Genomic DNA, 27,062 nt, shown 5'->3' with positions numbered 1-27,062 from the left:
GAAAAGTAGCTTTCTTACCTGGGGAGGCCCACATGGAAGGTAACACCGACAGTCGATACAGTGTGTCAAAACATCTGTCCCTGTTGAGCTTCCAACTTTGAAGGAGAAAGCTAGCAGGATACACATGGAGGTGAAGTCTGCGCTGGAGAAAATGTATCCCCTCCTGGCACCACCTTATTGACGGACTCCAGCAGCATCAAGCCTAGGGGAGAAACTGCCATGGTGAAGGCCTCTTGCACTGGGCGCTCTGTTGACAACAGAAAGACTGCAGCATCCGACGTGGGAAACTTCACCATCTAGTGCCCGATTACAAAGGCGGATCGTCTCTCTGCCAGTTGCTGAAAAGCTTTCCCCAGACGACCTGCTCAGGAAGAATTGGAGATTAGGCGGGTACCTCTCCCACCACGTAGAGTCTTAGTGGGCACCATCACAGCCCAGAAGATGGTGTGGGGAATGTAGACCTTCCCACAAATCGAGAAGAGGACACTCGAGTCCCACAGACAGCACAGTTGCATCAACATGGAGAGCACAGGACGTGCGTGTACAAGTATACCTATTTTACTGTCTGCCTCCATCCTTTCCTCCCTCATTCAGGTCGCATTGGAGTAAGCTAGCTGAGGCGGCAGGATTGCATGCGGCACCAGAGTAGTGGGGCAGAGGGAAAGCACACTCACGGCATGAACTGCCTGCTGCCATCTTTTTCCCGGAAAACCTAAATGTTTTTTTCCAATTTCATGTATAACCTTTGCCATCATTGCAGTACGATACATAGTATTTGTATGTTATTATCATTTTTTTTTAAATGTGTGTACTAAAGGCCTCCCTGTTAAAAGGGTCCTAAACTGGCACAAATCAGTTGGCTAACTACTAACCAGTGGCAACATCCTTAAGAAACATGTGGCCGACTTGCCACACACATTGAACAAAAAAAGTGTCTTAGATACAACTCACGATGATGGTAAGGAAAGTTCCTACTTATTGTTATCTAAAATCCTCTTCGAGTGGATGGAATGGTGAGATGTTATACCATTAATTCCACCACATGGTGTCTGTTTGTCACTGATTGATGTTAGAGGTTCCATTTTAATAATCTCTGTTTCTGTTTTGCCCCTAAGGTTCTGCTGATCAGCTTGTAAGCCCTGACTGTTGGAAGGCATCACTAAGAGCTCTAGGATGCTATAGTTCAAGGAGAAAAAATGATTCTAAACCCGCCAATTCACCTGAAAGTACTGCTCTAAGTCATACTAGCAAGCGGTTATTATCAACTGAACAGGTATGGAAGACATTTTATTTTCATACTCTTTTAAAATCAGTAAAAGCTTTGATAGCTGGAGTAAAGTAACTGAAAGTTTTCTGCGCTGTCCCATGTGTCTGCATCTGACATGGCATGGGCATATGCACTGATGGATCTATTGCACATTGAAATGCCATCTTTTAGTGTGGTAGGTAAATGTAAGCAGTCAGTAAGTAGGACAATATTTTCATACACCAGTATTAAAAAAGTAACTTTCAAAGTCTTTTCTTTTCCGAGTAAAAGATGGTGTGTCTGTCATGCTAACATCAGCCAATTATTAGGTTTTTCGATTGCCTGCCCTTGATCAGATCAGTCCTAGAGTGTGCAAGAGAAATAATATGGAGTTTCTTTAGCTAAAGTGGTCTTTTCTGAGTGGTGAGTTGCAGTTACTGTAATAAATGTACCAGTTGCATGATTAATATTTTGTAGTCTTCTTCAAAGAGGCCCTGGCCTTTCCACACGCACTAACACCTAGAATGTAATCTTCAGGAAATAGCTAAAAGCTCTCCTATTTCTCCACCACTTCCAGCTCTGAACCATTCACTGGTTTGCCCACCTTTTGATTATGACTGACTCAAATAGTAGTACAGTGAACATCTCCTTTGGCTGTTCTTTCTTGTTTGCTAAAAAATGGTCTCCAACCAGTAGCTCGTGAGCTATTGTAGCTCTCCAGCTACCTCTGAGTAGCTCACATGTGTGCAGCCCAGCTTATTAAATTAGAAAGCTTTTGCAAAATTGAAATCATACAACACTAATAATGTTGGTAGCTCTCAATTCATTTCATTGAACATAAGTAGCTCTTTATGCCAAAAAGGTTGGAGACCCCTAGTTGCAGAGTACCTCCTTTGTTGATGCTTCCACTCCTTCTCTTGGAATTATTCTTGCTTTCCTCCAGAGCAGTCCCTTTTTCCAGTAGGAGTTTACTCTTTCCTGTGTATAATCCCCCTCGTTGTGTAGTTCTTTTTTTCTCTTTTTGTATCCCCTATACCATTATTCACTGTGATGTTTTTGGAACCTCAACTCTATGCTCTAAACATATCTGCTACCCTGGTGGTTCTGGTTGGTGCTATATAAGCCAGCAATAAATAAATAAACAGCTTCTGCCTGACATATGAGACCACTCATTAATATATGGAGCAGGGAAATCAAAGGGCTGGTAATAGGTTGGACTTAAATTGTTCAGAGTTGTCCTTATTAGACTTTTAGGTAATTTTTTGTTGTAAGTGATAAACAATATATATTTTCTGGGCTTTGTTTCAAGAGTGTGTTGACATATAAGTTCACTGAGAACAGTCTGTTGTCAGCGTTACGCGCTTCCATGTGTGTTTCAAAAGTCATAATTTTCAACTTTTTTAGCGGAAAAAATGGCTCAAATTCTACAGATCTTCTGTTTGCCATCACCTGAAAATAACTAGACAAAAATGATTTGTGTCTGAAAGTAGGAGGGATCTCTGAATATCCACAAGAGGTTCTGGAGATGTGGCACAGCATAAACATTAAAGATAATTGAGAACATATAACACAGCATATGGACAATAAATTAGAACAGCAGTAGTAAATAGCATGGCAACTTGTATAAAGTCTTCTGACGTGCAAAAACATATTTTCCAGAGTGTTTTTATGATCAAATATTCGATTAACATTAAATTAGTGCTTTCTTTATTTAATGTAATACCGTTCTCACATATACGTCTGACTGCAGATTCTTCACTTTTAGAATAATTCCAGGTGAAAGGCTGAATCTAAAGGTTTTTTTCAGTAACCCTCCCTGTGCGCTAGTAATGGTGTCATATAGCTTTGTAGTGACTTCATACCACCCCAAAAGTCACGAAGCAGAGTTTCTTATAGGCGCCATCCCTACACAGTGACATCTATTGCTTTCATTCCATACCTTTTGGCACAGATTCAGAACTACTCTCTCAGCTTTGCCGGTCTTCTGATGACACGTCAAATTTCTTCTATGGTAAAGGCATGATGTCGCTTCCCAAGACGACAGGATTTAAGCAGTTATTGGAAAAAACAGATGTTGGTCACCGCCCTGCATTCTGTGTATCTAGTGCTTGGTGGTCTCAACTCAGAATCATGCGACAAATGTGCCCTCATGCACGCAAATGTGATTTTGAAGCATTTGGCATAACTCTTCTTCACCAAACGTAAGAAGAGGTCGCAGTTGAAGCAAAAGTTCCTACTCCAAGTTGTGGAACTGCTCACAGTCTCATTCAAGAGACTAGACCCTAGAGAAGCCCTTTTCCACTAACAAATCTTCTGATAAGTCTAAATTGAAAATGGGCTTTAAGCACAAGAAAGGTAAGCAGGACATGGCCTCACCCAACTACTCAAAAGCAGGCAGAAAAAATGCAAAGGCATCAATAAAAAGATCATACCCCGCAAGATCCTTTCCTGCAACTGGTCCAGGCATGTCCCTGAATTACCTTGCTATCGTTGACCCCGCAGCAAATATCGCCCCTTCATCTCTGCCATTCTGGGACTCTTTCTGATGCAGAAACCGGTCCTCGGAAGCTTGTTTCTGGTCTAGGGAAGACATGGCTTGGCAGTTCGGGCTGGACTGTTCCCATAAGGCACAGGGTCAGACTGATTTGCATATAGCCATGTCTGAACTGGGGTGGCAGAGTGGGCTAAAGAACGGTGAAGGATTAAACCCAGATCTTTTGACTGGGTGTGAGTGTTTGATTGATTCAGATGCTCCGTCCATCACCACCCCCTTTTGTACCGCTTTTGGCCATCATAAGTGTGGCAGGGTATGCTCAGACGTGAGTCCCTTGCTCACTTTGCCACTGGATTCAAGCAAGCCGGGCTGAAGACGGCTGGAATGCCAGAAACCGGTCCTCGGAAGCTTGTTTCCGGTCCAGGGAAGACATGGCTTGGCAGTTCGGGCTGGACTGTTCCCATAAGGCACAGGGTCAGACTGATTTGCATATAGCCATGTCTGAACTGGGGTGGCAGAGTGGGCTAAAGAACGGTGATGGATTAAACCCAGATCTTTTGACTGGGTGTGAGTGTTTGATTGATTCAGATGCTCCGTCCATCACCACAACCCCCTTTTGTACCACTCTTTCTGATGCTGCCAGCTCCCCCTGACATTTTGTCAGGCCCCACCAACCCAAATGGGGCCCAGTTGCCTGAGGAGGGTAGAATAAGATAGTTCCTCTCGGGTTGGAGATTTATAATGTCAGACAGATGGGTCTTGCAGAGCTTTCAACGGGACTACGACCTTCCTTTCAATGTCTCTGTGACCCATTTGCTTCCCATATAAGAGTTACTCTTAGAAGACCATTCCCATTCTGCATTCTTGCTGCAAGAAGTTGACCTTCCAATGGCCAGGGGTGCTAGATTTGAAGACCGGAGAGAAGTGCTATTTGTGCTAATTCCTCTGAGGCTGTAGGCCTATATCTGGACCTCTGCCCACTAAATGCCTTTTAGGGGAGAGACACATTTATAATTCTCATGATTTCTGAGATTCTTTCTACTCCAGAGCCACAAGGCTTGCTAGTATCCCTGGACTTGCAAAATACCCATCTGTGAGAAATGGGGGTCTCTATTTGGGAGAGGTAGGTACCTTTATCCAAATAGGGAGCCTTGTTTCTAGTCAGGGTAAGGGGGATACACACTTTAGATAACCCCTGCTCGCGCCCTTGGTAGCTTGGCACGAGCAGACAGGCTTATCCCAAAGGCAATGTGTAACGTATATGTGCCAACACTCACAGTAACATAGTGAAAACACCACAAATGGAAATCACACCAGTTTACTCAAATAAAATATCTTTATCTAAACTTAACCAGACCAAAACGACAAAAATCCAACATACACAATTAAAATTATGACTTTCAAAAGGTTTCAAGAACTTGTACCATAGAAAACTATGGATTTGTGACTTTTACGCAAAGTACCTGTAGTTGCATCAAATTTCACAAGGCCAAACAGCCGCAGAGTGAAGAAGCGCCGAAAACAAAGAGATGCGTCAGTTCCTGAGACCTTGAGGAGGCGATGTAACCGTTCTGCTGCACGCAAGAGAAGTGATGCGTCAAATCTGGTGATGCACCGATTCTTCATGACGGTTCCGGTCTTCAGGTGATGCGTCGGGGAAAACTTGTCACACAGGTGCGATGTGTGGAAATCCGGGATGTGTTGGTAATCGATGCTGCAAGCGGCGCTGCGTCAGTTTTCTTCAGCCGAGACCCCTCAATGCGTCTATTCTTGCAGTGGCGACAGGTGCTGCGTCGGTTTTCTTAGCGGCACAGCCATACGTGGAAATTCTTTTTGCGCCGTGGAGATGTGTAAAAAAAACAGCCGCAAGAAGAGTGATGCGTTGTTTTTGTAGTTCCTTCTCTCTTCCAGCTCCCAAACAGCAGCAACAACCTCCAGAGTTCCAATACTGCACAGGAACCTCCTGGCAGGCCAGAACTCACAGCAGCAGAGTTCAGGAGAGCTGGAGGTGAAGTCTTTGTGTCCCTGAGTCTTCAGAACTGGAGGCCAGCAAACACAGGCTCTTGGAGATCTCCTTCAAGCAGGGGACACAGCACATAGCAAAGTCCTTCTTCGTTCCTTGGAAGGAAACAACAGCTACAGGCCAACCCCACACAGCACACAGCAATGAGACAGTACTTCTCCTCAGTCTCTCCAGCTCTTCTCCTTGAAAAATGGTCCTCTTGAATTCCAGGGATAATCTAAAAGTCTGGGGTTTGGGCCCCTCTTTTTATACAGTAAATCTGTTTGTTCTTTCCTGGCCCAGGGCTCTGAGCCCAGTCCAAACCAGTTCTGTGGGGAACTTTGCAAGTGCACAACAACCTCAATTGTCAGTGTGAGCCCTGGTTCCAGACACACCACAGGGAGGCAGAGCCATCATTGCAGGTGCTTTTCCTTCCATCACTACAAATGCAGACCAGGCCTATTCAGCCTAGCCTGACTCATCCAGACTCTCTGGAGCCACTGCACCTCCCAGGCCCCTGTCACTTCAAAGCCAGACAGTCAATACACAACCCAGCAGAGGCACACAGGATAGCCAAGCAAGAAAAGACCTACTTTCTAAAAGTGGTATTTTCAAACACAGAATGTAAAAATCACCCTAGCTAAAAGATGCATTTTAACATTTTGAGTTTAGGCATATTAAACTTTATTTTCTTACCTTGTTGCCAGGGGTAGTTATGTTTATGTGATGTTATAAGTAAACTCCTCGTTCTATCTTATGGGAACAGGCAGCCTTGCAATAGTGAAAAACAAAATTGGTAGTATTTCACTATTAGGACATGTACACCTACCAGTATATGTCCTACCTTTCACATACATTGCACCCTGCCCAGGGGGTACTCTGGGCCTACCATGGGTGTGTCCTACATGTAAGAAAAGGGAAGGTTAGGGCCTGGCAAGTGGGTGCTCTTGCCAAGTCGACATGGAAGTTAACAAACTGCGCACAGACACTGCGGGGTGGACCTGAGTTACCTTTTCACAGCTACTCATCTGGGTGGCACAATCAGTGCTGCAAGCCCACTAGTAGCATTTGATTTACATGCCTTGGCACACTCAGTGCACTTTACTAGGGGCTTATCAGTAAATCAAATATGCCAATCATGGATAACCAATCATAATAACAAGTTACACAGAGAGCATATGCTCTTTAGCACTGATTAGCAGTGTAAAGGGCCCAGAGTCCTAAAGCCAACAACAAAAGGTCAGGAAAAAAATAGGAGGAAAAAGCAAAAGGTTTGAGGATAACCCTGCAAAAAGGGCCATTTCCAATGCCATCTTTCAGTCTCACAGGCATTACTTGGGGTTCACAGTGGGATCAGAATACTTTCAATTTTCCGTAGTCCTCTTCGGCCTCCCCACTGCCCTACAGGTGTTTAAAAAAGGGATAGTGGCGGTCGCTGCCCACCATTGGAGATCAGGGATACTTGTCTTCCCATACCCCAATGACTGGCTGCTCTAGCCTGGGTCACTACAGTCAGCTGTAGGCCACCTCCAGAGGACAACAACCTCCCGACATCTTTGTGATTTTCCAACAACGTGCAAAAGTCCCACCTGACTTAAACTGAAATCCCTTCATAGAGTCTATCCTGTAAACTACGCAGTTCAAGGCTTCAGTGAGTGAGGCACATTCAGAATTTGATCTTGACGTTTTAGGCATGGTCCTGGGTCTTGATGAGGATGGTTCTGAGGCTTCTTAGACTCCTAGCCTTTTGCATTATCCTTATCCCAAATACCAGATGGCACTTGTGGTCACTGCACTTGAAACTCAGGCTTTAGTGGGTCTGTAGTAGTGAGCCTCAGCAAGGCCTACCAGTGCAAGAGGTTCACCCTTCTCTGCACAGAGTCCTCAGACCATAGAATAGAAGTTGGGACAGAAACTGGAATAGAAAACAAAGATTTTATTAAGCTCATGAGGTGGAACTACATTCACACAACAACCTTCGGTAATGTATGAAGTAGCACTCTGAATGGAAGGAGCTTGGTCCTTTTATACCCACACAGGGGCTTAAAAGAACGCGGTACAAGTACAAGAAGAAGGTTTTAGGTATATATAAGGTCATACAGAAAATACACAGTTAACAAGTGGGAGGGGCTAACAGTTGCTGGTGAACACATCCTGACAGTTACAGACTAGGGACAGCTGAAAGCTCAACTGAGCATGTGCGAAGCAGAAGAAGCTAAATATAACCTGTGTCTAGGCAGAATACATGAGCAGTTAACAGAAAGGTAGGACAGAGCACATGGTGAACATGAGGTAGCACATGGCAAACAAGATGGCTGCCAGAAATACAAAATGGATTCACTGAACGGGCAAAATAGCCTCTAACTACAGGATGGCTTCTGCTAATGCTAACCCAATCGCTGCCAAATTACACAGACGACCCTTTTAGCATTAGCTAAAGACATTCGTTCATCTGGGGTAATCTAGATATGCATCCTGTACATTGATGCTCATCACTGCAGTGACCTCTTTATTTAGCATTTGTTGGGCTTTCATTTCTGCAACATTTCTCTTGGCAGGTGTACAAGCAGTGATGCAAATAGAGCAAAGCATAGGACCACAATGTATACATATACAGCATGTAAACAGTATCACCAGTAGTATACATAAGATAGCCGGTAACTTCCAGCCCCAAGCAGCAAAGAGTGTCCAAAACCAGCTGGCAAAAGTCCATGTACCAGTCTCTGGATGAATTTCTGAGTAATCTTATGCGGTTTAGAGATTGCATCATATACTGAAGGCGAGTGATCCGGAATGAAGACGCAACAGCTGCTGCCAATGATGCGGCATGCACCACCTCGATCAGCCAGAATCACATCAAGTACCATGCTATTCTGGAGTGCTACAATTCTCACAACTTGCAGCTCCTCTGTAATGTTCCCAAGTGCCATAGCTGTCTGGTTGGTAACAGCTTCCACAACTCTAGTCAATCGTCTTATCTTTCTGCTGTTTAATGCAGCACCCACGAAGAAAAACAATCCCAAATTGAAATCAACATATTGTTGCAGAGTGGTGTCAGTCTGATCCACTTCATCCATACTTATTGTCCTCTTGTATCTATTTTTAGAGACATCATTAAATAGTTTGTAGTCCCTATGATACGACGCGGGTGCCAGAAACTCAGGAGGCAACAGGAAGGACACATACATACGCCAGACCAACCAACAGGTAGTTGATAATATTCCTTATTGCCACAAACAAAGTAGGTATTATGTGAGGCTGTGAAACTGCTGTTATTGGCATTGTCAATAGTCAGTACTACTGTACACTCACTCCTTCCTACTGGAATTCTCCCAACACTATTAATACACAAATCTGCTTTAGCTCTAGTAACAGAAATCACAAACAGTCCATTGTTCTTAATAGTTCTCATATTCGTGAAGACATATGGTGTTGAAATATAATTAGGTTGATACTCTTCCCATTCCCATTTAGTCCCTTTAGCTTGTGGATAACCTTCTTTATCTTGGTAGCATACTTTATTAAGGTGAAAGTTAATCCCACCTACTGAAGGCTTTCCAGATGCAAACAAAAGCGCATACCAAGCTTTGTGCGACAATGGAAGAGGAATAAAAGGTGTTCCTCCTTTTTTCTGGTGAGCAGGTATCATCCCACACACCCAACAGTTGGTGGTATTCGTGGCATTATGTGTATGATGCAACATTTGAATAAAAAGTGTTGTTTAAGTAGGATTGTCGATGCTTCTGCTCGTGATAGGGAAGCGTGAAGTAGTGATGTTCCATTGGTACTGGAGTAGTGGCAACAAAAAGCTGTCGAGCAGGAGCCACTTTCTCAGCAAACCAGGTGATTATTGCCATAACCACCAGAGCAACAATAAACCCTACAGCACGAATAATTCTTTTGTTTTGCATTTTAGCAACAGTAATAATTGATCTTTCTACAAACTCATTAAAACAATCGTTGGAGCACTTATCCCTGGGCAGCCGCTGATTTCTTCACCGAGGGTCAAGACGGGTGTCACTACACTCCGCAAGACTGATCCCCCCCCTTGCCACATCGGCGTTCCGTTTCACTAACCCAGGGCGGTAGCTCAACCAGTCTTTTTCGGCAAAGCAGATTCTTTCCTTGGTCTCAGTTGATATCGGGATTCTCCAGCGATCGTGTGGTCCGGCAAAATTCAGCAGATTCGTCAGGTGAGATAGCTTGACCTTTCTCCGTCTCCAGAATCTCTCGATGGTCGGTCAACACAGCAGGTTCTACCAAGGTAGGTAGTACTCTCTTGCAGTGAGTACTATGGACTCAATTCTTTCGATTCGTCACTCGAACTGCAGTCCTTGTCACAAGGAGCACTTGCTCCGGTCCTCGGCTCCAAGCTGTTCCATCTGTCGAAGACCTTGACCATCACGTGGTCGCCAGGACGGAGTTCGTGGGCCTCACCTGTAGATCTGTCAGGAAGAGCTTCTCGAACCTGCTGATGAATAGAGATCAAACTGTCAGTTAACTGTGCCAAATATTCATTCATCAGAACACAAGGTACATCATGTACAGGACGTGACTTAGGAACTTCCCAAATGTTCATTGGTCTCCCAAATACAACTTCATGGGGAGTGAGGCCAGATCGTGAATGTGGCACCGATCTAATGGACAACAATGCCAAGGGTAAGGCGTCTGGCCATTTCAGGGATGTGGAGGCCAGTATTTACGCTAATTTCAATTTCAGAGTAGCCCTGCTGATTGTGGATGGAAGACTACATGGAATTTCTGTTTGATTCCTAATCCTTTCAAGACATACTCAACAACTTGCCCAATAAAATAAGGTCCGTTGTCACTCCACAAAAGTTTGCAAACACCATATCTTGGGAAAAGCTCCTTTAGAAGCACCTTAGCTGTAGTGAGAGCTGTATTATCCTTTGTAGGGTATGCATCTATCCATTTACTGAAGGCACATACCACACTAGTATTATTGTGTGCTTCCAATCACTTGGTTACAAATCCCTGTCGGGGCACTCCTTTCGTGATCAATAAAGTTTCAACAGTTCATTTTAAATGTTCACTTCAACATGAATTTTATTCATTCATTGTACTTTCAATTTCATTATCTTCAACATGAATTTCTTCATTCATAGTTCATTTTACTTGCATCAATTTAATGCTCATACGAGACTTCATATATTTCTCCAAATATGTTACCACATCACATCATTTTATTCTCCAATGCATTTCGAGCATATTTATGCTCTTCGTCAGGGAGTGTGATCTGGGAAAAGTGATATAACATGTTTTAATATTAAACTAAGAACAGCTAAATTCATAAACATTGTTGTTGGTTGCAAGCGTATGGTGAATTACAGTGTACTCTAAAACGATTGTATAATGATTCCATTAAATATGAGCGGCGTGCGGTACTCACGTAATGATGTAGGGGAATGATGATGTTAATCTGTACTCTCTATGGGAAAACAAAGGTAAATGAATCCTTGACATTCGTCTGAAGTGTGCTGGTTTTTAACTGACTCTATGTTATGATACTGGGTTCTAGCGCAGACGCCTCCCGCCCATTGAATCTTAAATAGTCTACGCGCTCAAGAAATATTACGAGCGTTTCTTTAAACCTAACGCGTTTGCCCTTCTCTGCACAGAGTCCTCAGACCATAGAATAGAAATTGGCACAGAAACTGGAATAGAAAACAAATATTTTATTAACCTCATGAGGTGGAACTACATTCACACAACACCCTTCGGTAATGTATGAAGTAGCACACTGAGTGGACGGAGCTTGGTCCTTTTATACCCACACAGGGGCTCTAAAGAAGGCGGTACAAGTACAAGAAGAAGGTTTTAGGTACATCTAAGGTCATACAGAAAATGCACAGTCAACAAGTGGGAGGAGCTAACAGTTGCTAATTCTGGTGAACACATCCTGACAGTTACAGACTAGGGACAACTGCAAGGACAGCTGCAAGCTCAACTGAGCATGTGCGAAGCAGAAGAAGCTAAATATATGTCTCTAGGCAGAATACATGAGCAGTTAACAGAAAGGTAGGACAGAGCACATGGTGAACACGAGGTAGCACATGGCAAACAAGATGGCTGCCAGAAATACAAAATGGATTCCACAGAACGGGCAAAATAGCCTCTAACTACAGGATGGCTTCTGCTAATGCTAACCCAATCGCTGCCAAATTACAGCAGGTCCAGCAGCAAGACTTCCTCTTCGAGTCCATCCAGAACTTGCCGGAGGCATCTCAGTATCTTCTGTGGTGGCAGACTGGCTCCAAGCTGAGCTGCGATAGGCCAGTCTTTCTTCAACACAACCAGACATCTTGGTTGTGACAGATGTTTCAATCCTGGGTTAGACAGTGTTACCTGTAGGAAGTGAAGATGAGAGGCATCAGACTTCCATTTGGAAAGACATCTACATCAATCTGCTGGGGCTTTGAGTAATCCCTCTGGCCAAAGAAAACCTTCCTACCATCCATCAAGGGGAGGCTTAACCAAGTCATCATGGACAGCACGCCCACCATATGGCCCTGCAACAACCAGGGCAGAGTGGGGTCCTGTATCCTGTACCAGGAATCCCTGTGGCTCTGGAGGTGGCCAGAACAGCCGAACATCTTTCTGGTAGCCAACCATCTAGCAGGAACTCTGAATGCCAGAGCAGACAAGCTGAACAAACTAGCAGATCATGAGTGGCATCCCCATCCCAAGGTGGCAAGAGACATCTTCAGACAGTCATGAATGCCCTGGTTAGCTATTTTTCCCAATTTGAGAACATGCAGCCTCCGGGAAAATCACTAGGAGAATACTTCTGACTGCAATAGAACACATGTATCCTGTAAGCATGCCCACTGCTACCCCTCTTGCTGCTTGTTCTAAGGGAAATCAGGATGGACAAGGCCTGATGTCATTTTTTATCTCCCCAAACGGAGTAAGGAGAGTATGGTTCCCAGACCTCCTGAGCAAAACAATTTGCTCTCAAATCCGGCAACAACTTTGAGAGAACGTCTAGTCTCAGCAACACAGGAGGGTACTGTAACCTACACCTTCGTACTTGCTTGTTAAGCGGCACCAGAAATTCATTGATACTGGTCATATTGACCCTCTGCAACCAAAGTTTCGGGTGTATTCTTGTTTGTTCTGTTGATGGCCTCTCAAGTTCTTGCAATGGGCAGAGTCAAGTATTTTCTGTCTGCCCTTTTGGCCTTTTTGTTTTTATTTGATCAATCCTCTATTAAAGTCACCTGTCGTGATTCTTTTTATCAAAGGCGTAACTCGCATGTTTCCCCTAAAGCTGTTCGTAGTACCACAAGGGCATTTACATTTAGTGTTGACCTTTCTTATGTGGAAGCCTTTTGATCTATTGCCTATTAACGCCCAAAACTGTTTTCCTGGGTGTCATTACTTCTGTGCGATGCATGAGTGAACTGCATGTGGGCCTGTGCAACTGCCATATACCACCTTCTTCATGGACAAATTAATGCTGAGGACTCAAGCAGCTTTCTTACCAAAAGTTGTGACACCTTTTCACATCGGCCATTCTATCATTCTTGTAACGTTTTTAACTCTATACCACCCTTCCCTGAGGCTCCATCAGCTCAATCAATCCCTAAAAGGCCTAGGTTTCTACACTGAGTGTACAAAAGTCCAACGATTGTGTGAATGATCAGCTCTTTGTGGTATACTCTGCAGAGAAGGGCCCTGTTGAGATGGATTGTCATCTGCATCAAAATGTCTTATGCGCTAGCCAAGAAGAAGCCCCCTGATTTTGCCATGGCCAAGGCCACTACAACAGCATTGGTAAGAGGAGGGTGCCTGTTCTATAACATGAACAGCGAACACACATTCAGCAAACACTACTCCATTGCCTATCAGGTCCGACCGGAGTGCCATTTTGCTCTCTTAGTTTAACAAGACTTCCTAAGCTGAGTCCACTCCTCAGAGCCTCCACCAGGAGGTACTGCTTTGCTGTCTGTTCTAAAGGTGATGAATCTGCGGTTAACAGTATCCAACCGACGAATGAAGTGCTTAAGCTTCGGTAATGCTGTTTCTGGTGGATACTGTTTCTAACTGCAGATTCCTCAATGCCCTATCACCTTCCTGAGTGGACTCCTGAATATCATAAGGTTTCACTTTCGATTTTAGCACACGGTCACCTGCAGTTTGTTCAACGTGCTCCATGTCTGAGACCTTAGAGGGAGAAAGATTAAGAAACTGACCTCAGTGTGCAGGGGCACCTCTCTGTCACTTACTGGGCAGTATGAAATCTCCCACAGTATCTGACACAAGAAGAGCTTTGCTGAAAATATCTTCGGATCTAGTCAGGTGCTTAGGGATATTATAAAGGTGAGGAATCTGCTTTTAGATAGAGTATCCACTAGAAAGAGTGTTACTAAATCAAAATCAGCGCCGGGACACCCCCGTCGGGGGTAGCTGAGCGCTTTACAAATTTCTTAAATAAATAAATAAATAAAATAAAAATCATAATTCCATTGTTAGTATATTATTTACTATTCATAAGCCTCAGAATGTATGAATCGTCAGAAATGAGAACTATTTAATCTAGAAAACTTTATTTTATATCTTCCAATATACTGTCATATTGTGAATTTATGTTTAAATCAATATGCTAAAGATGGTGTACATGAATCTACATTACGGCAGACGTTACGTGTTCCAGCGGTGACCATTATCATTGGTTTTACAGGGGCAGCTTTTATGGAATCATGTGTTGCTTTTTGCTGGTTTTCCTATATATTGTTGAAAAAAACAAATAATTAGAGCAAAATCCTTTGTCTCCCCTTGTTCCTGTGTAGTATGTCGGTTGTGCATATAGCAAAAAATATGTTATTTGTACATGTGAGCTAATGTTGTGATCATGGAGGATAAAATGTTCAAGGTCAACTTATATTTAATCCACTAAATTAAATATAGATAGATGTGTTTGCAAAATAGACACAAGGGTCATTGGCGCATTGAAATAATTCAGAAAGCAATATTAAAAACCCTCGTTTGAAGAGTTTGATACATGTGTCGGCTACCATCATCTCTTTGACTCCAAGGAAAACACAAGGAACATGAATTCAATCTGTTCAAATATTGTTTGTGTTTCTACACTGGACTGATATGTGATTATTGTGAAGAGAAGCGTTGTCATCAGACAATTAAAACTCTTCAGCATGGATCCAAGGAATTTCTTGCATGATTCATCAAGATTGATTTGTGGTCGTGAGCAGATCTGAGAAATTGTTTTGAGTATTGTTTCTTCTTTTTCCTACTTGCTAAGACTTAAATAAGTACTTTGGAGTGCCGAGGCACAGTGTTTTCTTGTAGTAAAAACATGGAAGTTCTTTGAACGCACCGTGTAGTGACATCCTGTGGCAGTGGGATGTTTTTGTGACCTGGATAGGCACCAATACTGGGAATTTATTACATGTTGATGTTCATAACTCAGGGTTCTAAAGGATTGATGTGCGACTGTATATGCCACCACTGCCTTCTTGGTTTCTTTGCATAAAGTTTAAAAAAAATGTTTACTCCATCTGGGATGTGGTCTGTGATTTTTGTGTCATATTGCAGTATTTTATCTTTGCAGATAGTGGAGACAATAGAATGGCTTTCAGATTTTTTCTACAAACTACGTCTCGCGAGATCAGAATTTCGAAGTTTTGGACTGCTTTCAAAGTGGAGTCCTTACATGGTGCACTTGAAGAATTTCTTTGAGTACCTGCTGAAGAATCACATCAACTCCGTGGTTGTCGAATTGGTTCAAGAACCAGTAGCAGGCATCAGAATTCTAAAAGGTAACTCCTGTTGTTTTTAAACCTAGTGTTTCTTCTTTTAACCTTATTCAGAATAGAATAGACGAAGGGTTATGAGTTGAAGAAATACAGCTCTTCACATTAAAAATTACTAAAACTTTAATTTTTCTATTCACCTGTGCCCACCAAGGTAATCCACAGTTTATTTTCTAAATATCTAGTTGTGAAAACTGAAGCTACCGGCTTTGCATTTTTTGGTGATTGGCTTAGATTTCCTCTCATGCATAGTATACATATATTCCCTCTGGATACAGTTCTCTTGTTGGTTTTTAGTTTTTTGAAGTAATCCCCAGCTCCAAGGTGAGATGGAAGATTGAAAAATATGGGTAGCTTTGTCCCAGACGTCCACTACATCATTAATCGAAAAGTAGTGCACTATATATGCCCAATTCTCTGTTCTTTTCAGTTTCAGTGGATGAATTGGCACTTGGCTTTAGAGCCAACCATGGTTTACAAATCATGGTGTAAGAGGTATCTCCATGCCCATAATAATTAAACAGGAAATTGATCATTCAACTAGAAAGAAAGCCCACATACTTCTCTCGTTGTTATATTTAAGTAATCATGAAAATATTTTGGAAGTACTTGATGTGATAGACAAACTTGAAATGTACTGAAGCCATCATCCCCCAGGACAAGAATATAACGATTTGTGTATCCTATTCATTTCTGGAAAAGAGACTGTGGTTCAGGAGGCAGGGGGAGATGTTGGGGTTTTGGATGCAGGGCACCAGGATGTGACTTGACTGAGCACAAGACAAGGTTCAGAACCACAGCATTCAATGGACACACTGCAATGGCAAGGGTGCACCCACAAGCAGTGCTGGGGGCCTGCTGCCAAGGGCCATAGATTATGGTACTGGCATGCACAGCTCTGAAATTAACATCTAGAAAGTTTATTTATTTATTTATTTATTTATGGGTTTGTAACGCGCCGGAATCATACCCGAAGGTGTATCTCCGCGCAGTGCTGTCAGAGGGTGCAAGGAGAGGTAGGCTCTAGTACTGGAACAGAGTGGTCTTAAGACTCTTCCTGGAGATTGAGTGGCTGGTACACTGCCTAAGGGAGAAGGGAAGGCTGTTCCACAGACGAGGACCCATAACAGAGAGGGCACGTCCTCCCTGTCTGGTCTTGCTGAAACGGGGAATCTACAGTAAGAGCTGATTACTAGAGCGCAGGTTACGTGAGGGGCGATGATGGACACATTTTTCAGCTAGATAGGACGGCCCTAGATTATGCAGACTTTTGTGCACCACACAGCAGGTCTTAAATTCCACCCGTTTCCGGATGGGCAGCCAGTGGAGCAGTTTAAGAAGGGGCCGGGAGGGAGTTCTGGGGGGAGCATTTGTCACCAAGCGTGCAGCGGTATTCTGTACCACTTGGAGTTTGTTTAACACTCCTTCATTGGCCGCTAGGAGAAGACCGTTACAGTAGTCCAGGCGACTCAACATGAGGGCCTGGACCAAGGTCTTCCTCGAGCTGTCGGGGAGAAGAGGGAACACCTTCCGAAGGAGGCTGATGACATGGAAGCAAGACCCCACCGTGATGTTGACGTGATGTACTAGTGTGAGGTCGTGGTCAAGGCGGACCCCCAGATTTTTCACCACCTGTTTAGGGGAGGGGGCCTCTCCCAAACTAGTAGGCCATCAGTCAGGAGTCCACAAGATCTTGGCTTCCCCGAACAACATGACTTCTGACTTTCCCACATTACACTGGAGAAAGTTTTTGGCCATCCAACTAGCGACCGCCGTCATGCCACTCGAGAATGCCTGCCTTACCTCAGGGGTGAAGGTTTTAAAGGTAAACAACAACTGAGTGTCATCGGCGTAGGAAATGGGTACAAACCCGTACGACCTCATAATATTAGCCAAAGAGGCAACATAAACATTAAATAGTGTTGGGCTAGGACAGGAGCCCTGCGGGACTCCTCTAGTGATTTTAGAAGGATTGGAACTGAATGTGCCCATGTTCACCTGCTGGGTACGTTCTGTAAGGAAGCTGGGGAACCACGCCAAAGCAGATTTTTCTAGGCCGATCTCCATTAGTCTTCTTAGAAGAGTGGTATGTGATATGGTGTTGAATGCTGCGGACAAGTCCAACAGCACCAACACCACAGACAGACCCCTGTCCAAGGACATACGTATAGTATCCGTGACCGAAAGTAGAGCAGTCTCGGTACTATACTTTGGCCTGAACCCTGATTGAGAATGGTCCAGGCAACCGATCCGCTCAATAAAACTGGAGAGATGAAGGTTGACATGTTTCTCCATCAGTTTTCTGACAAACTGCAAGAGGGAGATGGGCCTCAAGTTGGACATATCAGACCAAGGGACGGAGGTGTTTTTCCTTATGGGCTTAACCAGGGCATTTTTCCACTCCAGTGGAACTAAGCCTTCAGATAGCGAGCGGTTAATCAGGGTCTGAATAGTGGGACTAAGAACGTTCCCTATGAGATGCATCACTCGGGCAGGAACAAGGTCCGCCGGGAAACCCGATTTAATGGTGCCAATCAGTGAATTGACATCGTCCAAACTGATCTTTGCTTTTGGTTCTGCTGCCAGATGGCAGAGTGCTCACATTTTGATAAATAAGCATATGCATGTAATGAAGTCACTTTAAACGTAACTGTAATCTTTGTTTTGAAACATTTCAAGGCTGTTGGAAGAAGGTTTTGCCTTAGATGTAGCTGACAATAGAAGGTTGTGTTACCACGATGCACACAATTGGTAACTCTGCACCTAAAGTATTGTATCCACTTTTAGAGGACTCGTGTCTCTTATGGGAAAAATAGTAAATGTTAGACTACTTTACATTTATGGAGCGTCCAGTACTGGGAATAAATACAGTCTTTCGGGTTGGAGAATTGCAGTGTTTTGCTTTTCTGCCAAATTGCTGAATGTTTATTATCATTGCACTGGTTATCTGTGTGAGCTCCTCCAAGTCTAGCTGCTTTCCCAGAAAAAGCACAGCATTACTTCTTAATTTACATGAACATTAATTTACAGTTAGCAGACACAGGACTGTGATGATGGCGGACGCCGAAGCCGAAGCAGAAACGCCAACATTGCGGCACTGAATATAACTTTCCATATTTTATCACACTGAAAATGCACCTGATTTAACTCCGGGCAAGCTCTTTGCTTTCCACATTGTGCCTACTGTCAGGGATATGACGGGACCACATCTGGATCCCGCGACCATATATATTTAAAAGTCCCCTGATGAAGGGCAAGTCCCGAAATGCATTGGGCCCACACATGAATGATTATGGCTGAAATAATCTAAAACATGACAAATTGAAATGAAATAAAGAAACTAAAAACTATGAGAACAAATTTGACTATATGAACTTTATTTTTGAATCGGAAGAACTTTATTGAACAATCATTTTGAGTGCTATCATGTGACGTTACCCACTGCTAGGATAACGCTTACATAGAATTGAAGGAACCTAAGCCATAGAGGAGAGTGAAGATAAAGGAGAGGTTATTGTGGTGCACAAGGTCTGGTTCTAGGGAGCTGAAGTTCCGGACACATGATAGAAGATCACAGGTAGCTGTTCATTTCACTCAACACAGGTTGATATTATTTTAGATGAAAAGAGGAGATGAAATACTTGGTAGTATTTGGATGGGAATGAGGTCTTTATTTCAGCTCAGAGGCAACATAAGATTAAAAAAACTGAGGGTTATTTCCAGACATGAAGAATATATAATTGTTCTAAAAATGTATGGTTAGTAACTTTGCTCACAGGGAGTTGAAAGGATCAGAGAGAGCACATTAGAGGTTAGTGGAGTAGCGTATAGGGATCATTTCCACTTGCAGAAGCTTGAACAGAAAGAGGGTCAGGGAGTATTTAAAGACCAGCAAGAATTGACTCCTATTATATACCAAAACACAAAGAATACTCGAGACTGCCCACTAATGTGACGGGATGGTGCCAATTAGGGGGTAGTGTGCTGTCCCTATAGCTCTAGTAGCAGGTGTCTGTTAGGATGAAAATCCTCATCCACCATTAGCTTCTTCATAGGGTTCCTCCTCAGACCACAACCAGGTGGTGTGGTGGGGCTACAAATCCTTCAGTAAAGAGGGACTATTTTGGATGGATGAGCTCTAAGTGAGTGTGAGGTATGGGTTGTGCCACAGAGTGTACAAAGGGAAAGCAGTGTGAACTAATACTTCCTCTTGGTGGAACACAACTAATACATTCTTCCCCTAAAGGATATGATTAAAAGCGAAGTATGGGGGAACACGTCAACCCCAAAGTGAGAGTGATCACCATGTGTATGCCCTTCTAGGGGCCTCTTTTTGTCATCTGAAATGGTTCCAGATTACAAGGCGGAGGAAGCACACTCCCTCTCATCCCAGCACAGACATCCCTACTGCATTCTGGAAAATGCAGGATGCTTACTTCAAATTTGCTGTAGTTTTTCACCAAAGTTGGTGCAGGTAGCACTGGTATCTCTAAACACGTGTTTCTTGGTTTAGCCGTTCATCAGTAGAGAGCATGGAAAGTCATTTGGTGTTGCTGAAAGGCTTCCCATTCTTCACAAGGCACAGTACCTCTCCACGGGCATACAGGTGCATCCCAGGTGAGCTTGTCAGCTCAAGAGAGCCTTTTAATCACAAGGGGGGCGGGAGCTCACTGCTTCTCATCTCAGTACAGTTCACCCCATTGCATTCTGGAGTGGTACTGTGACTTGTGAAGACCTGGGCATAAAATCTTAAATAATACACAATGCAGAACATAAGTACTAGATGATAAGTAGTGCTGATCAGTAAACAGACTACAATTTTATGTTTTTCTTTCTTTGTATAGAACTAAAAGCTACCCATTCACGACTTACTGAACTTTTTAAGCCATGGATCTTCGTTCTGGGGACCGATGAGGCAAGGTATCTTTCTATGTATTATTAATGCATACAGCCTAAATCCTTATTGTACTATTTTAATGTACTGTTTACTAGGAATTTTAATTGAACCTATGTATTATGTTCTGGGTTTTATTTTTACATAATTCACAATAAAACAATATGGAGATATTTCATAAATATTTATATTTAAAAAAGCATGGTTTTTACCTAAATCTCAATAACAATATGGAGAAAGTTATGACGCCATTCCTTCCTGTCTTCTCTTCTAGCTCACATTATTTAATCTCCTGATTCAGATATCAGTTTCCTATTTTTATGTTTAGACTACTGCCAAAGGATCCCTCCAGCCTCCATTTCATTGCAATCTCATGAAGCTTTTTAATTCAGTAAATTCAATAAGTGGAAACCATGTTGCTGTCCCAGACTAATGTAGGAGTGCCAGTCTGCTTCTCTGGCAGTTGCCACTGTCCCAGTACCTGTAATGGGGATTGGGTGGGGGAAGCACGCTTTTAAGTGAAGACTGTAACAAACTACAGAGCAGAGAGATGGTACACAGGTGCAGAAGAGCAGGCAGTGACAAACACCAGCAAAGAGGTCCAAAGAAGATAACAGGAACAAAGAACAGAAAGCAAGGCAACCTTTATGTGTGTAAGTAGGTAAAGGAACCAATCACTGGACAAACACACTGGGTACCCATTAGTGGTGTACCCAGGTAAAACTACCAAAAACATAGAGAAACCCACAGTCTCTGTTATTCTTACAGATAGTCGCTGTGCCCACCCTATACAACAATGCAGCATACGTTATTCTTTACTTGGAATTGGCCTTTGAGTCAAGATTGAAAGGCAGTTTAGATTCCTAAGAAAATATGATATCACACTGTCACTGTTAAGGTATATAAGACAACATTTACCACAAGGCAAAAGCTGGGACAGGCAATCCCTTCTAGGATAAAGGACCAAATCAATCACTGCACCAAAGGAATACAGTTATACACAAGTGAAGACAAAGTTAAAACTTACCAAAACTCTAAGAGCTCAAAAGGATTATTAACCAAGCAACAGAGAAGAAAATCAAAGAATCATCCAAGAAGCATGTAACTATCAAGAAGCATGGGAAAACTAGATGTTTTTAGTCTCTTTCTAAAGGTCGCTTCATTCTCCATCAGTCGCAGCTCTGGTTCCATGTTGTTCCATAGTTTGGGTACCAGGTGTTTGAACAACCTCCCACCCCATCTCGATCTCTTAATTCTTGTGGTGTTCATCTGAAAGTTTGAACCTGATCTGAGATGTCGACGGGGTAAGTACTGAGAGATTAGCTCTTGTACTAGCGCTGGGATTTTCCCGTGCATGGCTCTGTGGGCCCAACAGAGGGACTTGACCAGGACCAGAAGCCAGTGTAGAACCCTAAGGGAAGCTCTAATTGACTGATGCCTGGGTATCTTCAGAAGCAGTCAGGCTGCTGCATTCTGCACCACCTGTCGTCTGTCTGGGACATATTTGGGGGAGTCCAGGTATAAGGAGTTGCCGTGGTCAAGCCTTGATACCACCAAGGCTTGAACCACTGTCTTCCTTGAGTTTTCTGGGAGCAGGTTCAATATTTTTCTGCTCATTCAGAGCATCCCAAAGCAGGTGCTCGCCAATTTTTTCGCTTGAATCTCCATCGCTAAGTTATGGTCCCAAGACTTTTTATGGAGGTTTTAGGGAGGGGGGGACTCCAATTTGCTGGCCAGGAAATCTGCGAGCCCATGAAACTGGAACATACAAGAGACATGGACTGCAAGATGAATTAAAGACAGCAAAAGGGTAAACTGAGGCATTGAGCTGATGAAAAAGGAGCAAATAAGGAGACAGGGAAGCAGATACAGGAACTAAGGTCATAAGCACAAGAAATAATAATAAAAGACTACTCATATTAAAATATTACTGATTTAGAGACGTGATAAAAGACGGGAAGCATAAGGAAAGGTTAGGAGCAAAAAGAACCAATTAAGAGCAAGATAGGAAGAGCAGCTCAGGATTTGCTGACTTCAGATGAACGACAGACAAGTGACGACCGGAAAATACAATGCAGGATTGAGAGAAATTTGATGCAAATATTTGTGGAACAGGAAACATGCAGTGTAGGGTGACCAACTGGCATAGGTGCAAATTCAGGATGGTGAGTGTAAAAAGTCAGGAGAAAGGGTCAAAATTCAGGACAAAAATTCAGGACAGGAGGTCAAAATTCAGAACAAATCTTCTGGAGAAAAGGTAAGTTTTACAGACACATCAGAGGAGGATGCACAATACTATGTAAGTAAATCGACAACCATTTAAGCACTTGTCAAAATAAGTTTATATTAGGTTGAAAAAATTGTGTTCTTCAGGGTTTTTTAGTTTGCACGCAGCTTTGATCAACTGTGCAGGTCTTTTTGTATTATTTCATATGATAGTAATCTATATATATGGTTACAGCACTGGGTTGTCCAATCTATTTTGTTTGCAATTCATGGTCCCGAGCTGGCATGTTTGGTGAGAGAAATGGTTGGGAAGATCTGCTTGGATAGACATTGTGAGATGTAAAGTGGCAAGCATAAGATGCAGCTACTCCATATCCAAACATATTCAACCATTTGCAGACTTATCCATCATGTATCCTTCCAGCCATCATTTCACTCATCCATCCCTCCATCCACCCTTTTACTCATCCATCCATTATCCATCTACCCACCCTTTCACCCTATCCGCACTCATCCATCCACTCTTCCACCCACCCACCCATCCATCCATTCACTCATCCATCTAGCCATTTACCCTTTCATCCATCCAGCCACCCTTTCACTTACTCATCAATCCACCCGTCACTCACCCTTCCACACATTCACCCTTTCAGTCATCCACACATCCATCCTCCCTTTCTCTCTCCATCGACCCTCTCACTTAGCCATCCATCCTCCCTTCCAGCCATCCATCCACCCAACCATCCATCTACTCATCCACTCATGAATCCATCCATTGACCCTATCACTCATCCATCCTTTCAATCATCCGTCCATCTTTTTTCTCATCCATTCACCCTTTCACTCCTTCACTCATCTATCCAACCTTTTTCCCATGTACCCTCCCTTTCACTCACTCATCCATCCTTACATTCACCCTTTCACACATCTGTCCATCTATTCACCCTTTCACCCATCAATTCATCAATCCATCCATCATTTCACTCACTCATCCATCCACCCATTCTTTCTCTCATCATTCATCCTTTCACTAATCCATCCAGCCATCCCTTCACTTACTTTCTCGCCCACCGTTTCACATTAATTGTGAGCTGAGCCTTCGTCTGCAGAGTTGCAGACAGAAGAGACCTATTGATAACACACCCCTCGCTGTAGTTCCTAGAGCAAAGGTAGGGGTTCAAGATGCCCCTGCACATAGTCAATCTGTAACCTTGGGGAAGTCATGAGTCATGCGTGATGCACAGTGCTAGCTCGTGAGGGGACGGTGACATGGTGTTGTTTCCAGGGCTTTAAGTGGGATGACAAAATTGTGGGGTCTCTCCAAAGTGGGTGTTCGATGTAATTAAGGGCATAGCTTAAAACACTTAAGCTATAAATCTGTGCTCTGCTACTCCTGTTATTGCATCCAGATACATAATAAATCACGCCTACAACAAGCAAGGACTATTGGCTTTGTCAATTGTTGTGAGTTGCATGAAATAAAAAAGCAGAAACAATGGCTTCCTTCAATATAATATTGAAAATGCATTAGTTCTAAAATGACTGTGAAAGAAATATAACCCTTTTTTTAACTTCTTTCACCGCCTTATTTTGGTGAACTAGATTCTCGAAGCAGCATGGGCGTTTTGTAAATTTCTTCATTCTGGACAGGATGCCCGAGAGTAGAGGAGGCCCACCACATGCTTTACCAACCAGACTGGCCAATTGTCATTCTGTATGTGGCAATCAGCCGCATACAGAATGACAATGGTCGGGGTGGGGCTGCTCTTGCACTCGGAGGAGTGCAAGGCGGCCCCATCGGGGCGTTAAGGATTCTCACAGGGGAACTGCTCTGTTCCCCAAAGGCCAAAATTAAGGACAAAAGGCGTCCGTAAAAGGGATCATCACGCGCAACAGACGTGAGGTCCCAATTACGGACGGTCCCTGAAATTTATGGAGTGTTGGTCACCCTAATGCAGTGGCAGAATCAAGGAGGTAATTGGTCAGCATGCTGGCAACTAGCTCTGTGACATAGATGTGCATCAAACAATGCATGGACAAACAGCTTTGCCATGGACTGATTACAAACACTTCCAGACAGCAGTAAGCCCATAGTGGAGTTGCATGATTTATGGCACAAGTCTCACCCTTTTCTTGCACAAGTCCTAGAAGGGAGATTCCAGTGCTGATTAAAGCAGGACTAGTACTGTTGACAGCAATGCACAGTGGATGTCGAGATTGCATGCAGTGCATATTCAGGGGTTTTGAATGAGTTCTGGTTGTGATTCCCAACCTTCAGTTGGTCCGTGCACAGTACCTCCCAGTAGCAGGGAGATTAAATTGTACCTGTCCCAATCTGATTAATTAGTCCTCCTGCATCCCAAGTGTTGAATTCGAGTTTAGTGGAAGTTCTCCATCTTTCCCAGTTTGGACTAGTGTAATTTACCCAATAACCAGTGAATGGTTGGAGAAGATGAGTTATCTGACATCAAAAAGAAATGTTATCTTAACTCTACATACATACATACAGATCAGTTCAGAACATAAAACTCTGACTTATAAAATAAATGTAAGACATTTTTAAACTACATATGACTGTGAACTAAAATCAATAACAAATGTAACATTAATCTAATTGGTGCCTTGTATTACAAGTAGCTGAAACCAGTTCGCTTTTCTATCCTACATCTCAACTATTTCCCTTTCCCAACCTGTGGCTAACCCTGCCAACTAGCGATGGTGCCAGAAATGTCTTCTTTAGTTACTTCACTAAAGACTACTGTTTGCCTTTGTTGCATACATCGTACCCAGTATGCTCTCATCCAACCACCTAAGTGCACTGTCACCAGTTCACATTTTTTGCTGTATAGTGTGGCTTGAAATGTGGTTATGTTGCACCAGGCCACCCAGATGGTTAACAAAATGGTCTAGAAAAGTTGGATTCTATATTCCAACTTGTGCTCATCAATTTTCTTACATGGGGTCTTTCTTCCAAGGTCTTGGGTATTTTTAATCTCTTTTCATTTTGCATCAACTGTCAGGTGAGATAGCTTAGTCTGCAACACTCTGGATTCTAGCCATGTGCATCGGATCACTACAGCTGCTGGCATGCATAATATCTCCTCTTGATTGGGGAACAGACGTCTGGAGCATGCCTACACTATGTGTACTACCACTGGTTTCAGTGCCTTCCAGAACTGGCTGGTTTGCATGTAGAATTAGGGTGCCTCAATTTATAAAGAGATGTTAGGTTTCATCTCTACCAAAAAGATTGAGAAGGTAAGTGCAGGGTCTCTGCCACATGAATGCGAAACCAACCTCCTTCCTGAAAGTGAGATATGGAGGCGTCACTCTTTCATGAAAGCCACCCTCACTGACTGTATGCAACGAATGCAAGTAAGAAAAAGGAAACTGAATGATCATTTATTTCCAGGTAGTTGCTGACTTGTTTGAAGATAAGTGAGGAGAGAATCCCTCGGGTCTGTACCACCACCTGCACGGAAGCCCCAACCAACACTGAGAGGTCAAGTGCCTACGGTCCTTCTTAGTCGTGGATCAGGGAATCCGAACTTCACCTACTACTGTGACTTCGGAGACTTACGGCAAGGAATCAAGCCCAGCTAAGCCTGTGGCCTGTGTTTGTTACAGTTTCACTCTAATCACGTAGACCGTTCTGACTCTGACCCAATAGTTAAGGCAAGCCTCCTCACTGTTTGGTGGCTTTGGGAAATGGACTCCAACCAGCTAGCAAGCAAAGGCCTTGGAGTTAGAAGAAACATAGAAAATGGTTTTCAAATTGTTTGTGAACAACTCCCACTTTTTATGAAACAAAGAGGCTGAAGCAACAATTGACACTCCCTAACAAGCTACCTCCTCTGGTCACCCAACCTCAATGACTAGAAGAGGAAGAAGATAGAGAGAGTACATGGTAGAGGTTGGCACCCGTCTCCACACAGCATCCATTGGGTTATCAGGGGTCTGTCACAGCACCAACAGTCCACCTCAGGGCAGGGCTTGCAGCTGTTGTCAGAATATATATTTTAGTGTCTCTAAAACCCAATTCTTCCATCTCTGGATTGGACTGCCTAATCGTTCTTATCTGCTCTTCTCCGACAATCACGCTATCTATTTTCATGAATTGTCAACTTTTGGATTCCATAAGTTACATTCTCATTAACCTTTTACTACCTAGTGTATTCATTTCTAATTCCAGTAATCAAAGTAATCATCATAGGTGACTACAGCTATTGGGCTGTTGACCCAAAGACCTCAAAGGTAAGGATTTATTTCTGTTCTAATAACAACGAACCTGTGTCAAAGAGTTGACCATGCAACCTGTAGTAAGGGAGAGAACTTTGATCATATATGGACTAAGAAACCCTTCATTGTTAAAATTATTGCTGAACCCTTTTGGTCTGATCACTCTC

At 43.2% G+C, this 27,062-nt stretch overlaps 1 protein-coding gene across 1 annotated transcript in view; it reads left to right on the top strand.

The window, feature by feature from the left end:
* The window catches only part of EPG5 (ectopic P-granules 5 autophagy tethering factor), a 682,187-nt gene that overhangs the window by 473,735 nt on the left and 181,390 nt on the right, over positions 1-27,062 (top strand). The window contains exons 32-34 of the mRNA XM_086960335.1: positions 1,116-1,273; positions 15,335-15,542; positions 20,381-20,456. Coding sequence (XP_086816461.1) covers positions 1,116-1,273; positions 15,335-15,542; positions 20,381-20,456 — 442 coding nt within the window. The remainder of the gene's footprint in view (positions 1-1,115; positions 1,274-15,334; positions 15,543-20,380; positions 20,457-27,062) is intronic.

Source organism: Lissotriton vulgaris, chromosome 3_1 (genome assembly GCF_964263255.1).
Source record: "Lissotriton vulgaris chromosome 3_1, aLisVul1.2, whole genome shotgun sequence".
NCBI lineage: Eukaryota > Metazoa > Chordata > Amphibia > Caudata > Salamandridae > Lissotriton > Lissotriton vulgaris.
The sequence above is the reverse complement of the archived record's forward strand: the minus strand, read 5'-3'. Positions and strand labels throughout refer to the sequence as shown.